Raw genomic sequence first — 17,377 nt, 5'->3', positions numbered from 1 at the left:
TAACATGGGAAATATAGTATGCCAGCAGTTACATGTCTCTTTCAGAGTTAATACCATAGTGTTGGTGGCCCAGTAAAAACATTCCTTCACATTACTTGAACCAATGCTGAGTGAGTAAAGAGGGCTTTCTGATTTTATTAAGATCCACATTCATCCAGCAGCTAAGGAGGCTGAGGCAGGAGGATTACAAATTCAAAGCCAGCCTCAGCAATTTAATGAGGCCCTAAGTAATTAACAAGACTCTGTCTCAAGATAAAAAATTTAAAAAAAGGTTGGGGATGTTGCTCATTGGTTAAGCAGCCCTGGGTTCAATCTCTGGTAACAACAAAACAAAACAAAATCTGCATTTGTCAAAAAAGACAAAAAACTCTTGTGTCCCACTCTGTGAATGACTTTCATGGCTGAAGACATTTTCCAAGATGGGAGAACTTACGATTTGGTGATTCTGTGGTGGTTTCCTCTGTAGTTTGTGTGCCCCTTCTGATGCCTGCTGGGGTAGTCTCTCCAAACTCATCATCATCTGTGCCAGTAGGAGTTGCAAGGTGGCTCGCTGGGGTTCCCTGGTTGGTAGGATTTACTCCTGTTTGTCCTGCAGGAAGGACCCCATCCTGGGCATCTGGATTAGCTCCTGCCTGATTGGTGGGCTGGATGCCTCCGGGAAACAAGGGATGGATGAGAAGGCCTGTGAAGATTTGTGGGGCCAATGGCTAGAATGAGGAAAAGAAACAGAAAACAAAGTCAAAAGGAACACATTTTATGATTAGTCAATGAGCCTGTCTCTTTGGAGGGCAGCAAGTTGTGAGTAGGAAGGAGAGGGCAAAGTCAGAGAAGAAAACAAAAATTTGCCATTCCTCAGTGAAGATGCCTCTCTTGCCAAAGCCAAGCCTGATGCTGGTTTCATTATTGGGGTTCTTTGTTTGTGCTCTGTTTTCCTCAGAATGGGAAAACCAGAATCAAACTGGTCACAGGAAGAGGTATGATACATGCTTTGTTATTATCAGGTGGATCTGGAGATAATACTAAAGGAGAAAACTCATACAATAATAATGGTGATAACTCTGTTATTGACCTAAAAAATAGACTTTCTTTTGCCAATAAAAGTTTTTTTAAAAAAGTAATTTAGGAAATTAAAAATAAATGGAAAAATTAGTTTGGGTAGATTCACCAAACATCATCTTCATCCTTTTAAGGTTCTTTCAATTCAGCTGCTAGTGTGTTTTTTGAGGTTATTGAAGAAACTCCTCTCTGGAAGTTTTCCACTGTTAAAAAGATTCTGATTGAGTGAGTCTCAGCAGGATTCAGGAATCTGCATCTTAAACTGGTTCTCAAAGTCATACCGAGTTGGTGGCCAAGACTGAAGTTTGGGAAATGATGTCTTAGATTTAATAGATACTGAAATCAGAATTAGACTTATACCAGATGATATAGGAGTATAGTGCACTAGAAAAGCTTTTAAACTGAGAATTATGACAACCACAGCTTTGAAGTAAGAAAAGTGGTGGCAGCCATCTTTAAAAAAATAAAATGGAATAGATTATAAATTACCATGGTACATTGCATACAGTAAGGGGAATTTTTTTTTTTTCCTTTGGTACTGGGGATTGAATTCAGGGGCACTCAACCACTGAACCACATCTCCAGCTCTATTTTGTATTTTATTTAGAGACAGTCTCACTGAATTGCTTAGTGCCTCGTTTTTGCTAAGGCTGGCTTTGAACTGGCAATCCTCCTGTCTCAGCTTCCTGAACTGCTGGGATTATAAGCATGCGCCACCACAGGGCAGTTAGAGGAATATTTATGAGTTGAACCAAAAAATGTTTGAAAACCACCAGAATGTTGGATAGAAAAGTGGTTTTGGATTTGGACGTAGTCTTTTTTTTTTCTTTTCTTTTGTTGTCTTTTAGACCTAAATTACTTTAGCTCTCTAAGCCTCAGTTTCTTGTATTTGTACAGCTGTGTCCAAGGTCTTGACTTTGTAGTTTGGTGAGAGTTAAAGGCCATGTATGTAAGGGATCCACTTAAGTGCTTGCCATGTAGAAGGTCCAATAGCTGGTAGATGTGGAAGTTCATGTATCAATGTTGGAAAAATAAGACACTACTCCCATTACTTGATTATCATTTATGGAAAAAACAGAAAATCTCTACCTTTTTCATAATAGGAAAACTATTTAAAAACTGTGTTCTCAGATATTGCCTAGCTTTCTTATTTCTATTGTCATGTTTATATATCATATGAATTCAAGTCATTTTTTAAAACATGACTTATGGATGACAAGATATTAGTGTGTATTTGTGTTATTAAGAATGCCATTTAGGGACTGGGTTTATGGCTCAGTGGTAGAGCACTTGCCTCACATACGAGGCACTGTGTTCAATCCCAGCACCACATAAAAATAAATAAATAAAATAAAGATATTGTTTCCATCTAAAACTAAAAGACCAAATATATATATATATATATATATATATATATATATATATAACGAATGCCATTTAGGTCTAGGCCTCCTATTACTCGTGTGTATAGGAAAGAGTATTTATCACTATCAGATGCTAGAAAATATTTTCTTCTCATAAAACTAAAAATTACAAAACAGTAAATATTTAGATTACTCTACATTTGCATTCATTTCAATATTTTTTAATTATAGATTTTGATCAGTATAGAGTTAAAAATGTGTAATAGGTCTCTGAGAACCATAGAACTGAGCCTAATGGCAATGTGTGAAAGACCAGTGCTAAGTCATTATAATAGAAAAGTAGCTGCAAGATGATGATAAAATCCCCAGTTAGAGAGAGAATAATATAATTCAAAGGCATATAAAAATGTTCAGTTTACTATACACCAGATTCAGGTTTGTGGCCAAAGAGTATATGAGATGATAGAAAACATTGTGGTAGAAGTAAAAAGAGTTTGGAATGATAGTTTTGAACAAAAAAAATTTTTTTACCAATTCCTCTGAGCTTAGGATAGTACCCTAAAAACAAAATTTTAAACAAAAGATATTAGACAAAGTTTAATATACTCAAGTATATATATATACATATATATATATATAAAGATACATATCATAACTTAAAAACTCAAAATACTTTTAAGTATTATAAAGAGATATTTTGTTTTCAACAATATGTTAAACTGTCTTTGTGATCTGTATCATAAAACTGACATCAGCATGTGATATGGGGACTGGTAACATTTATTATTTGAATAATGTGAGGTCACCTACATTTTAAAAATTATATATTTTTCGTAAGTAATAGATATACATTGGAGGAAACTTAAAGATACAGAAAACATTAGAGAAAAAAATATTCTCACCATTCAAAGTTTACGGTATTTTTTTCAGATGTCTTCCAATTTTTTTTTTTTTTTTACAGAATAGAAATTATGTCATTTATACAGTTTTCTGTCTTTCTTGCCTTTTCTTTCAGCATTCCTTAATTATCACTTAACTGTATTATTAATAAATTTTAACATGTGTAATTCTGAATGGCACATAGTATTTGCTTTTATGTTGCATAGCTTAACCTTTTTCTTTGTAGGGGGTCTTAAATTTAAGGTATATCCAATACTTTTCTCTATACTATTTTGATGAATATATTGTACATAAACCTTTGCTATATTTCAAATAATTCTTGTAGAATATGGTCCTACATATGGGATTGAGTTGCTAGAAATTTTATATTTGACTATGTTTTTAGAAGTAAAAGCTGTCACCTTATTCTGATATTGCTACTGGCCCTTTGTAATTTTATCAGTGATCTCAAGAATTATTTTCACTAAAGTAGATAGGAAGATGGAAAAGAAAGTAAAAAAAAATTTAAGTACATATAGTTAAAAAATAAATTTGAGATAAAAAATCCCCCAAATCACAAACAATAAGATTAATCCCATTAATTTATTTCTTTTTTAACAGTTTGGTTTAGAGGATTGACTAGTTGCCTCATCTGATGTATCAGCTACTATAGGTGCAACTATAGCTTAGAAACTGCTACTGTCTCTACTTATCTTTAAATTGGACATAAAAATAATGCCTACAGAGATGGTCTTATTTTTATTTTGGGGGGATGGGAGTTGGACCCAGGGGAGTTCTACCACTGCACTACATTCCAAGCCCTGTTTAATTTTTATTTTGAGGCAATGTCTTCCTCAGCCAGGGTGGTCTCAAACTTAGGATTTTCCCGCCTCTGCCTCCCAAGTCACTGGAAATACAGGTGTATGATCCTGTGCTTGGCTAAAGAGGCTGTTTTAAATATTAAATGAAATAACACATGCAAAGTACTTTTCAGAACAGTATTTGGCATGTAATTGCTCAGTAAGTGTTAGCTTTTATTATTAGTGGCCACACAGTAAAAAGTAAATCAGAAACTTGGTGACTGATGAATTGGAAAGAGGTTAAATATTTTATACCAAGGTGATTTAAAACAAAATCATACTAAAATAATTTTACCTGGGCTCCAAGTTGTGCTACAATAATTGGTAACATCTGAAAAAAATGGAAAAATTTACTAAAAATGTATATTCAAAAATGAGTTCTGGTAGATGGTATAAATCTTGAAATTTCCTTGAAAGGATTAAATATCTGTTTAACCAATGCTTGTTACTAAGTATCATCATAGATACAGAATCTTAGAGCTAGATGGGAATTGAAACTTATGTAGTGTGTAAAAATAAGATCAGACCCAGGTTGTTTTACATTTAAAGCAATACATTTAGAAGGTAGAAGTTATACAGTGGACGATGCTACGGTTTGAATAGTGTCCTCCAAAGGGCTCTAGAGTGTATGCTTGATCAGTTTGGTTCTTTGATAATTGGGAGCTGCCAACAGTTATAGGTTTTGTGCCAGAGAAAGTAAGGAAGGATTTTGAGAGACTGGAACTGCCTAGGAGATCAGGTATGGGGACCCTTGTTGGTAGAAGAATCAGGGAAATTAAAGAATCCCGTTAGAGAATGGAGATGGATATGCATTCCTGCATGCAGGGGAATGTGCAATGGCAAACTTTATACTGAAAATTTTGTAACATTTACACAGCCCACTAATGCTTTGACTGAAGTGGGTATGTAATCTGGGGAATAAGTTGTACTATGTCTGTCTTCAAGGTTAAAATAGAGCAGGGCAACAATTGAAACTGAACCTGGGTAGTCAGAACATGGATTATACCAGGATCATGTATTAAAGAGAGTCACATTTTATTCACATGTTTTTCAAGTCTTTTTCAGAGGTTCAACTTTTTTAACCAAGATTTTTATTATTGGGCTGGGATTGTGGCTTAGTGGTAGAGCGCTCACCTAGCACATTCGAGGCCCTGGGTTGGATTCTCAGCACCACATAAAAAATAAAATAAAGGTAAAAAAAAGATTTTTATTAAGAAGACATTTTATGTGTCTTCAGTTCCATAAATCCTCTCCTAAGAATAGATCCAAAGGAAACACTCACTCATTGATGTATCATAGACTTAGTTACAAGGATGTTCTCTGTAGCATTGTTTACAGAAGCAAAAAGTTTGGAAAAACCTCCATGTTTTCACTGTATGGAATTTGGTATAAAATGGCATATTAAGCAGTCATTTATAAATAAAGTTACAAGTGAATATTTCAAGGCATGAAAATTATTCAAGATATATTTAGAAGAAAAAAAATCAGGTTACAGAACATTAGATAGAGCAAGAATATGTGTTTTCTTTAAAAAATGTACATATAGCTATTGAATAAGGATTTGAAAGACATATCCTATATAGTGTTTGATTTTGGGTGAATTTTATTACTTCTTTTTGCCTGTATGTATTTTCTCAATTTTTTATAATTAACATTATTTACATAATAAATAATCAATGTTTCTACAAAACAATTAGACCATTAGGTGGGTTCCTGGGGCTGAGATCACTTGCTGGGAAGAATAAGTTGTCCCAAAACAACAGTCCAGCCATAGACAATTGTATTTTTCTTTAGAGATTATTAAGTTGTTTAGAGACATTTCAAGAAATTAAGAATTTTGTCTTTGTCTAGTGTTAAATGTGAATGCTTCTAAAGAGAGTGATATTTTAAGTACATTATGTTTATGTTGTGTGAGAGGGTATCCCAGAATTTTTTTCTGAAAGCAAATGATAGTGGGAGGTAAGAATATAGTAACTAAAAAGTCCTAGGAGACTTTTGAGGTGGCATGGAAAAAAGAGAACAAAAAATTTAGATTTACTGGAGGTAAAACTTTACCCATCTCTTAGTTTTTCTTTGGGATGGTCTTGGTCATCTGGAAAGTATTCAACAGAAAACAGAATATGCTAGAAATAATTCTGGTTCCTCTCAATTTGTCCTTATATTCTTCACTCTTCAATATTCCCCAACTTTTTATGGTTTCTTGTTACTCATTGAAAATGTGTTCTAGGGAGGTTATTGGGCAGTATTCCCAGTTTTAGGGGTGTGTTTTCAACAAAAACCAAATTATCAAATACTATTCTACATTTAGTAGAACATAACATCTGCAAATTATTTGTTCAATTTTTCAAGAAAGCCTAAAAAATTCTTTGAATTCTGTAAGCTTTCATCTGAGAGAAAATGTTCTCTAATGTTGAACTGAAGTCCAGTTTTTGAACTTACTTGTGATTGCAGCTGCTGTTGTCCATTCAATGCTCCCAGGGTCAATGGAAGTGTTTGGGCACCAGGTGCCATTCCTATAGCAGGATTAAACTGTGGATAATGAAGAAGATTTTTATTGTGTTTCTTTCAGTTCCAACATTTGGGAAACTAATATGTATTTACTAAATGTAAATATATTTTTAAATGGAGGATTTGGTATATAAACATAGTATTCTACTGTGTGTGTAATTTGACACAGAAATTAAATCCAAAGACTTGTTTAGTCTGCTAGTATACCTATAAGATCTATTTTTAACTTTTTCCATATTAAGTTTTTCTTTGGCATTTAATTTCATCTATTTGAGAATTATTTAGGTGATATTTTCCTTTCTTTCACCATCTGATTACAACAGTAATGGCTCTTAGAATTTTTTTCCTAAAGAAATTAATTCTTTCATTGCTATCCTCTTGAAAATTGAGAGGTTTGGAATTAAATATCTTGGCTGGAACATGAATTAATGCTTTATTTAAATCTGAACACTGGAAAAAAATCCACATCAATCAGGGAAGATTTTTCTATTCTTGAATAGATTACAGATATTCTATGAGAGGACTCAAGATCTTTCTATTCTTTTTAGTTTTCTCTTATTGGGGTAATAATGGTGATCATAGTGTTTATGTCGGTGTCCAGACATTCTAAGGGGGCATTCTGTAGTGGAGGAATGGAGAAAGAATCTTGTAGAAGAGGTTGGAGGAGTTGGAGAACTAAGATTTGAGTTAGATGAATTTCTTTGGAGACTCCTATTAAGAAAATCTTTTTGGAATGCATTGATTGCATCCAATGCTTTGACTCTCCTTTTATTCCTCTTTTACAATTTATCTACAGTGAGTATGTGTATGTTCACTTGTGGATGAACATTTCCATGTGTTCTTGTCTCTCCTCCATGCTGAACATTAGGTATTATGTTTATTGAATAATGGGTAATGACATAAAAGATTACTTACCAGTTGCAGATCTGCCCCCAGTGTGAGCAACTGTGTTAATGGTATTAGACTTAAAGAAGAGAAGACCTAGAGGGCATTGAAATTGGTGTATTAGACAAGAGATTATCTGTTTTTTTTTCCTACTCTGTTAATAGTAGATGTCTTCAAGTAATCTATACTTCTATCAGAGGTGGATTGGTCCTGGGAGGTGTCCTATGTTCACACTTATGGTGTTTATCAGTACCTCATTTTGCATATTGATTTTTGTAATCTTTTTATTAAAGAGTGTCTTGGAAATTGTATAAGCTTCAGATTCCTTAAGGAAAAAGATTGACTCCTAATTAGAGCGTTTTACAATGTCCATTGACTAAAGAAAAAACTTTAGATTCTAGTATTATCTGACTGTACTATTTCACAAAGTCTATATATAGGTAAGTCAGAGCCCTTATATATTGTCGAAAAGTTGGAGGGCCAGGGAGTACAGTAACCAAGCTAATGGAGTTTTCAAAAATATTTAAATATGCTTTGAAGAAACAGATTCTATAGAAACACATCAGCTCATCAACAGAGTAAAACTTAAGAAAGCCATGAAGAAACATGCTGTTATTTTTATGGCTTACCTCCTAATCTCTGCCATCCTTGTAAATTCCACATAGCATGTCAGAGTATCTCAAAGGCATACATGACCAAGCTTTGTAAAAAGGTGTTGTTATTGCTTTTCAAAGTTTACTAGAGTTAGTTGCTAAACCAACTATTCAGACAAAAGAAAAAGAACGAGAGCACTTTACTTTCTTTATTTATATATTTTTAAAAAGTGTTTTTTTTTCTCTCAAAGGAAAAGCCTCTCTTTTGTTCAGTCATAAGACTATATAAGTCTTGATTTTAAATCCACCAGTCTTAACATGTTTCCTTTGTTGGTTTATAAATCTTCCCTATTATAAAACAGTTACCTGATTTGGCTGCTGTTGGTTTAGTTGTGAGGCCTGATCTGGAGCTGGTTTTGTTGGAGCAAGTCCCAAATTAAACTGCTTCTGTGAATACAAATATTTGATAAGTCAGGAATGTGTTTGAGGTTTTATATCCACTTATGTCCAGAAAAAAGCAGGTTGTCTCAAATAAAAATGTCTGTCTTTAAGCTTCATGTATTTTGAAACAGTTTTGATCCCTGAAACATTTTGTGTATGGCAGAGGCAGAATGCTAGAATGGAAAAATGCTGCATCAAAAAGGGTGTGGAGGACCCCCAAAAAAGGGTGTGGAGGGCTGGGCTGTGGCTCAGTGGTATAGCATGCCTAGCATGGCATGCGCAAGGCAAGGCCCTGTGTTCAATCCCCAGTATTGGAAAAATACAAAACCAAACCAAAATAAAAAAAATAAACAATAGCCTTAGCAGTAGCAGCAACAATAACCACCCAAAACAGGTGGTGGTGGTGGTGGGGTGTTTGGAAAGAGGAAAAGGAAAGGGCGAGGTTGTTCCTGGCTCTCATTTCTTTTCTGTAGCTTCTATCTTCCTTTGTCGGATATGGAATACACACTCTGCATCTTAGTTCTGTGCATATTTGCTTTTCCCCAATGCTTGACTTAAACTGCCATAAATCCTACTGCATTTTCATGAAGCCTCCCACCTTTGCCTTGTGCCTGACATGTTAATCCTGTAATGAAAGTTCATTTTCCCTCCTGGCCAGTATATTCTCCTAGTGTATTAAGAATCCTTGACTTTTAAGGGTGAAAAATGTCCTTGCTACCCATATGATCTATTTGCATGGTTTTATTCTATAGATAAGAGAAGCCCAAGGTCACATAGTGAGTGGCAGAGTTAGTATCAGGGTCTCCACTGTGCTTATAGGCTCCCAAAAAATAAATTCTTCCACTCATATGACCTCAGACTGTCTTTGTCCTTGATGTAGCCAGAGGGCTGGGAGAAGTGGCACCCTAGCACTGCATAGCTCTCTTTGGTTTACCCTGGTGCAGTCAGCCACTAACTCTTGATTTTACTTTGGACTTTCCCGTTTAGTTATAAGAAGAACAATTGGCGTTACCTGTCCTTGGATGTTCTTTTCAGCGTTAAGATTATGAAGATGTATATTCTGTAAACAATTTTTTTCATCTGCTACAATCTATTATTAAACCCAGCAACTGGAGTGACCCTTTGAAAACGATTGCCTACTTTTGTTATTCCTCTGTTCAGTGCCTATGATGACTGCCAATTTCACAGGGAATAAAAACCAGAGACCTTACAATGGCTACAAGGTACTCATGTTCTGGTGCCCTAGTGCCTCTCTGACCTTCTGCCCCACCTCATTTCCTCTTGCTTACTCTGCTCCATTCATATAAGCTCTTTGGTGTTTCTCAGGTAGGTGCAGTCCACTCCTGCCCAGGATCTCACCTCCACCTCTTCTCTCTGGCTGGAATGCCCTTCCTCCAGACACTGGCTTACTCTCTCACTTGCTTTAAGTCTTTACTGGGATGCTCTTTCTTGTCGAGTATTACCATGACCAGTCTTCTCTGTATGCAAACTGATCCATTGCCAGTATGCAGCTACCCATAGGCCTGCTTCATCTAACTCTGCTTTGTGATTTTTCCCCAGTGCTTACTACCTTTTAATAAGAATGTAATCTATGATTCAGGATGTTTACCATCTGTTTCCTTGACAAAATATAAACTTCACAAGGCTAGAAATGCTGTTTTTTTTTATTCAATGATAATCCCAAACAGATAAATCAGTATTGAGCATACTCAAAAAATACTCAAAAAATAGTTATTGAAAGAATTAAATCTTGTTTTCTCCGGCATCCACTTTCCATGACTTTGATTCTTCTTATTTCCTCTCTTTCTACTCGTAGTATTGTCATATGTCACCTGCATTCAAACTTTTGATCTACTGAAAATTATCACTAGGGTGTTTTAAGTCCTTGCATTTGCCACTGAGTTTCATTTTGTATGCCTTTATTATTCAATACACTTTCATAAAATAAGATATACCTTGTCCATATGTCGCGATTTTTCATTTGATAAATATTGTTTCTATACCTAACACACATTTCAATGTCACCTCTCTATCTCCTATCCATTATCTATCTAGCTGATCTCACATTATTGGCCAATAGCAGTCTGCATTAGCCCGTACTCTATTCTTGAGTCCATTTTGCATGGGAGCTGTATTCCTGCAAAGTTTTATTTATCTTGAATTTTTATGAATTGTATGGTAATTTAAACATAAAAGAGAGACTTTATTTTGAAGATGCTTTTGGTAAACTTGTTTAGTGAAGTGAAATATCTGTTTTCAAAAATTAACTTCCTATTTTACCTTGTTTTGAAGATGAAATTTGCACAGACAGCTTCTTTCAAGAACATATGTACGTATATATGCTCACCATCTCTAGCTGTCAGAGAAATGCAAATCAAAACCACCCTAAGATACCATCTCACTCCAGTAAGATTGGCAGCCATTATGAAGTCAAACAACAACAAGTGCTGGCGAGGATGTGGGGAAAAGGGTCCACTTGTACATTGCTGGTGGGACTGCAAATTGGTGCAGCCAATTTGGAAAGCAGTATGGAGATTTCTTGGAAAGCTGGGAATGGAGCCACCATTTGACCCAGCTATTCCCCTTCTTGGTCTATTCCCTAAAGACCTAAAAAGAGCATGCTACAGGGACACTGCTACATCGATGTTCATAGCAGCACAATTCACAATAGCAAGACTGTGGAACCAACCTAGATGCCCTTCAATAGATGAATGGATAAAAAAATGTGGCATTTATACACAATGGAGTATTACTCTGCATTAAAAAATGACAAAATCATAGAATTTGCAGGGAAATGGATGGCATTAGAGCAGATTATGCTAAGTGAAGCTAGCCAATCCCTAAAAAACAAATGCCAAATGTCTTCTTTGATATAAGGAGAGTAACTAAGAGCAGAGTAGGGACGAAGAGCATGAGAAGAAGATTAACATTTAACAGGGATGAGAGGTGGGAGGGAAAGGGAGAGAGAAGGGAAATTGCATGGAAATGGAAGGAGACCCTCAGGGTTATACAGTGGAGGGGGTAGAGAGAGAGGAGGGGAGGGGAGGGGAGAGGTGGGGAGGGGGGATGGTGGAGGATGGGAAAGGCAGCGGAGCACAACAGACACTAGTATGGCAATATGTAAATCAATGGATGTGTAACTGATGTGATTCTGCAATCTGTGTATGGGGTGAAGGTGGGAGTTCATAACCCACTTGAATCAAAGTGTGGAATATGATATGTCAAGAAATTTGTAATGTTTTGAACAACCAACAATAAAAAATTAAAAAAAAAGAACATATGTACGTATATATGGATGAAGTAAGAGGGAGGTTGGTCCTTCATGTTTGTTTCATCCTTCCACAAGCTCACCCTATCCATTTCCTTCACAATTATTTATAAATTAACATTTCCTTAATACAATTACTTGATTGATACCTTCAGTCCTGTGAATACCATGAGGGATTATGTCTTTCTTACCATTGTATATTCAGCAAGTAGTGCAATGTCTGATTATGGACATGTTAAGTGCACTTGAGCCTCAACCAAGAATACTTTCTTTTATTCTGATATTTCAAGGAAAAGTCCACTTAGATATCCCAACCACCCATATCTATGTCTGCAAAATAATGTGGGACAACTGGAGTAATTGTGGAGTTCTAGTCCTTTCTTTCAAAAGCCCGTTAGACATGAACACAGCTTGTAATGCAAATATCCTAATAGAAAATGTTGTCCATTCTATTAAATACTTTTGATCTTATATGATTTGGTAGCCTTTTTAGAGTTGACATAATCTAGATAGCTTATGTTTTCAATTAGAAAAATCAGAACATGTAGTTAACTGTTTTAGTCATGAGCAAATAGCTGGTTGTTGAGAAAATCTTAATTTATTTTTGGAATATAAAATAATTATCAACTTTGGATAGATAAAATTGAAAGCATTCCCTGTCCCTCATTTCTACCCTATTGCTTTGCCCAAATAATAACTTATTACATGATATAGTACATGAATTTTTAAAATTCAAACATGTTGAAATATGTACCAACACCTTATTAATTTATCATCTTTTGCCTTGGAAAATAAAAACAGTAAACTAAAAAGTGGGTCACAAAATAGAGCAGTTTTGGGGAGAGCAGGAAGAGAGAAAGGTCTGCAACTAGAGATGCTGCTGAGACTGGTGGGTACATAAAAGTAAACATATTGCACTTACTGGTAATGACTGAGTTGATCCTAGAAGACAAAACAGTAGAATCGTAGTCTTCATGTTTCAAATTGCTACCTATAAGAACAAAATAGTGTTACTCCTTCAATCTATTTTTTTTCTTTTAAGAGAAGATTATGCTTTACAAAAATGAATGTTCTACTTGAATCATGGTCAATTAATGTTACCTTTGTGTTCACCAGGCAAAAATGTAAGCTGAAATAGTGAAAATCCAGATTACTTCTCCAGTTTACTCTGGTGAAAAATTTTATCCTTTGATGACTTGAGTTTGTAGAAGGAATTTAAACTCAGCTCTAGGAGACTGGCAACTTGAGAGACCAATCAGGATTTAGCTGTCTGTGAAATCATTTGGTTTCTTTCATTTCCCAACACTTCATTAAGTGGGTTATTAGTTACAGACATTATATTACCCAATGTCTACTATATGACTAGAGGGTATTTTAGGGAGTCATCCCTTATGTAATTAAAAAAGTGCAGAAAAAAAATTAAAATCCTTTTTTACCACTATCTTTCCCAAACTATTTCCCAAAGCTATTTGTTTTATCATATAAGAATGAATATATAAATCAAACACCAAAATATAGGTTTCTCTGTACACTTAAAATATGAAGTCTATCTTTTGGATATTGCTCTGTAACTTATCTTGTTTACTTAAGAAATAATGGAAAAGCTTATATGTCAATACATAGATTAATTTCATTTAATCATTATGTTATATTACTTAACATTTTCCTTTTAATGGACAGTTAATCCATTTCCATTGTATTTTACAATTATAAAAGTGTTACAATGAACATTCTCAATCAACTTTTTTTGCACATGTGGGATTATTTCTGTAGATGTTATTCCTATAAATATTATAATAAAAGATATGTACATCTTGAATTCCAGTAAGCATAACCATATTGCCTTCTAGAAATGTTGAGTAGTTTGCTTTAATTCAAATGAGGAAAAAAATACTATGATCTAAGCCAAAGACAAGAGGTCCATCAGAGTTTCTTCACAAAAACAACAGCTAAGTGCTACCCCACATATCCAAGGTCCTGGCCTTCACAGAGGCAGGTGGGGTCTGTTCAACAATTTCTGAAACCAAATCAATAATGAATCTGTATCATCAGAGGATTCACATGGAATCCTATCTGAGGTTTAGCTCCCCCGCCCCCAGTTCAGTGTCTGTTAATAGTAAATTGAGATGATAAAGCATTTTTCAAAGTTTTCCTCAAATTATACAGTTCATTTACATAATCAACTTTGATTACTATCAGTTATTCTAGGGAAACACAAAGGCTAATAGTAATAACATCTGTGGGAATGTAAATAGGAGTAAGCATAGGTGTGAATTAGAAAATGGTTAATTTGGTTTGGGACAGAAAAGCAGGGAAGGCCTAATCAAGAAGGCCACCCTTGAGCTGGGTTTTGAAGAATAAAAATAAATTTGTTAAGAATGCAAATAGGACATCCAGGCAGATCAAGAGTCTAGATATGGAGTGACATTATTGTTCCCTGAAACTGGGAAAAAATGGGGTGAGGGAAGCAGTGGGAGATAAGGTTGGAGAGATATCTGATTTAACTAGTTAAAACTGTGTTTTTTTTTTTTTTTGGTTTGTTTCTATTACTTATTTTGACATTAAATTGAATACTATTTGGTATGGCTTCTTCATTATTTCCTAGAAAATTCTCTTGAACTACATGGGGAGTTCTTGAAGCCTTGTCTTAAATTTTTTTAGAGTCTTCTATATTTATAATATTGCAAAACACAATACGGTAACCACATGTTGATGAACAAATGGTAAGAGTATATGCTATGATGAGACAGATCAAAATTGAGTTGAGCAAGGACTTTGAAGAAGAGATGCATTATAAGAGTATACCTAAATGGCAAATAAAATATGAAAGATTGCTCAGCGCTTATTATTAGTCTATAACTTGCAGATGAGGGCCTCAAAGAGGTAATGTTTTATAGTCACTGAATTAATCAATATTAAGAAATCTGATAATACTAAGAGTTGGTAAAGATGCAAGTCTAAGGGCTATTATACATTGGTGGAGGAGATGTAACTGTGTCTGATCACTTTGGGAAAAATTTTAGAAGTATATTGTTAAATTCAAAATACCTAGCAGTTCCACTCCTAGGGTTGTTTCCTTTGGGAAATTCTTACAAATTTTTACTGGCAACATTGCTTATAATAAAAATGAATATTAAAACAATCTAAGTGTTCAAAAAAGGATGCATCATTAGGTGGATTTGGAGAATAAATATGATTAATGAAAACATAAAGGTCAAAAAAAGAAATAAAAAATATGATTAATGAGATGGAGAATAGCATGGTAAAGATTGATAGTGAGAGGAGCAATGGAATGTAAATGCTGGGAAGGAAGCAACTTTATGTTCTGATGAACTTCCACAGGTAAGTTAGTTTTTTGTTTTTTACCCCCCTTAATTCAGTCAATTAATTTTTTAACCTTTCATTTAACAAATCTACTCTATATTCGCTATTATTATTTCAGTTCCTTAGAATAAAAACCCCTGCCCTTGTGGAGCTTACATTTTGGTGTATCTTTGGGGGTGGGGGAGATATTCAATATTAAACAGCCTCATTGTTTAACATACAGCCTATGACATTGGTTTTCTGTTTCTCTTGGGCTTTATTTTAAATGAATGTACAGAGTGAGGGTCTTCCTGTGAAATTATTTTTTCTTTTTGGTACAAGCAGAGTTGAATTTTATGCCACTGTTGTTTCTGGGCTATGATGAGACAGATAAAAATTGAGTTTGGTGTGGAGACTTGTGTTCTATTACCAGTCTAAAGTATGGTTGTAGTGAATAGCTCATTCAAATTGAAACATTGTTTGCAACTGTCTGGGCCTCAGGTGATTCAGGGACCTCACAGTGAGTGTATTTACCTACTGTAGACATGTCTCCAACCCCAAGCTGAACAGGACATGCCCTCTCCAGGAAACTGAGCCGTCAGTGGGATTAGAACAAAATAAAAAGCAAAATTAAGAAGGCTGAGTAATTTCTTAGACAAGAAATGTTAAGTCTGAAAGCAGATAACTTGCAACAATATAATTATGGAGTTGGTGTCAAGAAATATATACTATAAATGAGGAAAAATTTTTAAATCATTCCAAAACAAGACACATCAGCAAAAACCAGGGAGATAATTTTTGTTTTTAAAATTACTTAGGATATCAGGTTTCATAAAGTGTTTTATGAACTATAAGTGACATCTTTTAGCCCTGTAGTCTTAGGCAGTTTTTGATTCTCTTATTGGTTTTCGTTTTAAGTTTCTTTGGGTTATGAACCCTCTTGAAAAATGTATCTATGTACCACTTCCTTAGGAAAATGTGCATATACTTATGAATATAATGTTTATCAGACAAGGACAGAGGTTTCATGATTCTCTGAGAGTGCTACTATGAAGATCTAAGTTAAGAATGTCTGGTTTACAGTAATCTTGATGGAATGTTCCAGTGATTTGCGTGATTCCTGAACTTTCTAGGATGTCTTAAGCCAACAAATGCACTCTCTTCCCAATTGTACCATGCCTAGTGGATACAGGAAGATTTAGAATTACCCAGACTCAAGACACTCTTTGTGAATTCTCATTAAAGAGGATCAGTTCAGCAATGAAAGGATAAAGCAGACTGGAAAATCTTCTTATCTCTTTTCACTACTTGACAACTCAATCTCCATTTCACAAGGATACAAGATACATTATTCCTATTAATTATAGTGATTGATTGAATAAATTTAGAAAAAAATAATTGGAAATACCAGCTAGCATTTCGTAATATACTCTAATTCAATGGCATCTATTAAATATACATTTAAGTTATTGAAATTATAATATCTGGGTGAGGCCCTGGCTTAGGTGCTAGGGTAAACAAGTGAATAAGACAAAATCCTCAAACACATACAAGCAAAAAGTTGTTCAACAGGTACAAAATTACAATTTGAGGAGGAATAAGTTCTGGTTTTCCTTTGCATAGTAGGATGACTGTATTAAACAATAAAACATTTTAAAATAGCTAGAAGAGAGTTTTGAATGTTCCACTATAAAGAAATGATCCATGTTTACGATAATGGATTTACAAATTACCTTGATCACTACACAATGTATATGCATATAGAAACACCACAATGTACCCCATTCATTTGTAAAATTATTATCAATTTAGGATAAAATAAAATAAATAAAATGGAAAAAATGACAAAGTTCCTGCTGATATTCTTGTGGGAAGTGAAGCAGATATCTGACCATCTTATAATGTAGTGTAGGTAAAGTGAATCTGTACATAAGAGATAAGAAAATAGCTGCAGTATATTTTCATCTTGTCTTTCTGCATTCATTCATGTCATGGTATTCCCTCTGCCTGGAGTCATCTTCATCTCTGGTTGTCAATTTTCTATTCATTAATTCATTATTAAAGATTCTTTTTTTTTTTTTTTTTTTGGTAATGTGGATTGAACTCAGGGGCACTTGATCACTGTGCAACATCCCCAGCCCTATTTTGTATTTTTTATTTAGAGACATGGTCTCACTGAATTGCTTAGTGCCTTGCCATTGCTGAGGCTGGCTTTGAACT

The 17,377-nt window shown here is 34.6% G+C and overlaps 1 protein-coding gene across 1 annotated transcript; it reads right to left on the bottom strand.

The window, feature by feature from the left end:
- Positions 1 to 395: 395 nt before the first annotated feature.
- On the bottom strand, positions 396 to 12,830 carry Amtn (amelotin). Its single transcript, XM_071614005.1, has 7 exons — positions 12,777 to 12,830; positions 8,512 to 8,592; positions 7,583 to 7,648; positions 6,599 to 6,688; positions 4,455 to 4,490; positions 2,952 to 2,978; positions 396 to 707 (listed from the first exon to the last, which is right to left on the bottom strand). The coding sequence occupies exons 1-7, from the start codon at positions 12,828 to 12,830 to the stop codon at positions 396 to 398; spliced, it is 666 nt and encodes a 221-aa protein (XP_071470106.1).
- Positions 12,831 to 17,377: the final 4,547 nt, after the last annotated feature.

Source organism: Marmota flaviventris, chromosome 7 (assembly GCF_047511675.1).
Source record: "Marmota flaviventris isolate mMarFla1 chromosome 7, mMarFla1.hap1, whole genome shotgun sequence".
Taxonomy (NCBI): Eukaryota; Metazoa; Chordata; class Mammalia; order Rodentia; family Sciuridae; genus Marmota; species Marmota flaviventris.
Note: the sequence above shows the minus strand (reverse complement) of the source record. Positions and strands in the feature narration are given on the sequence as shown.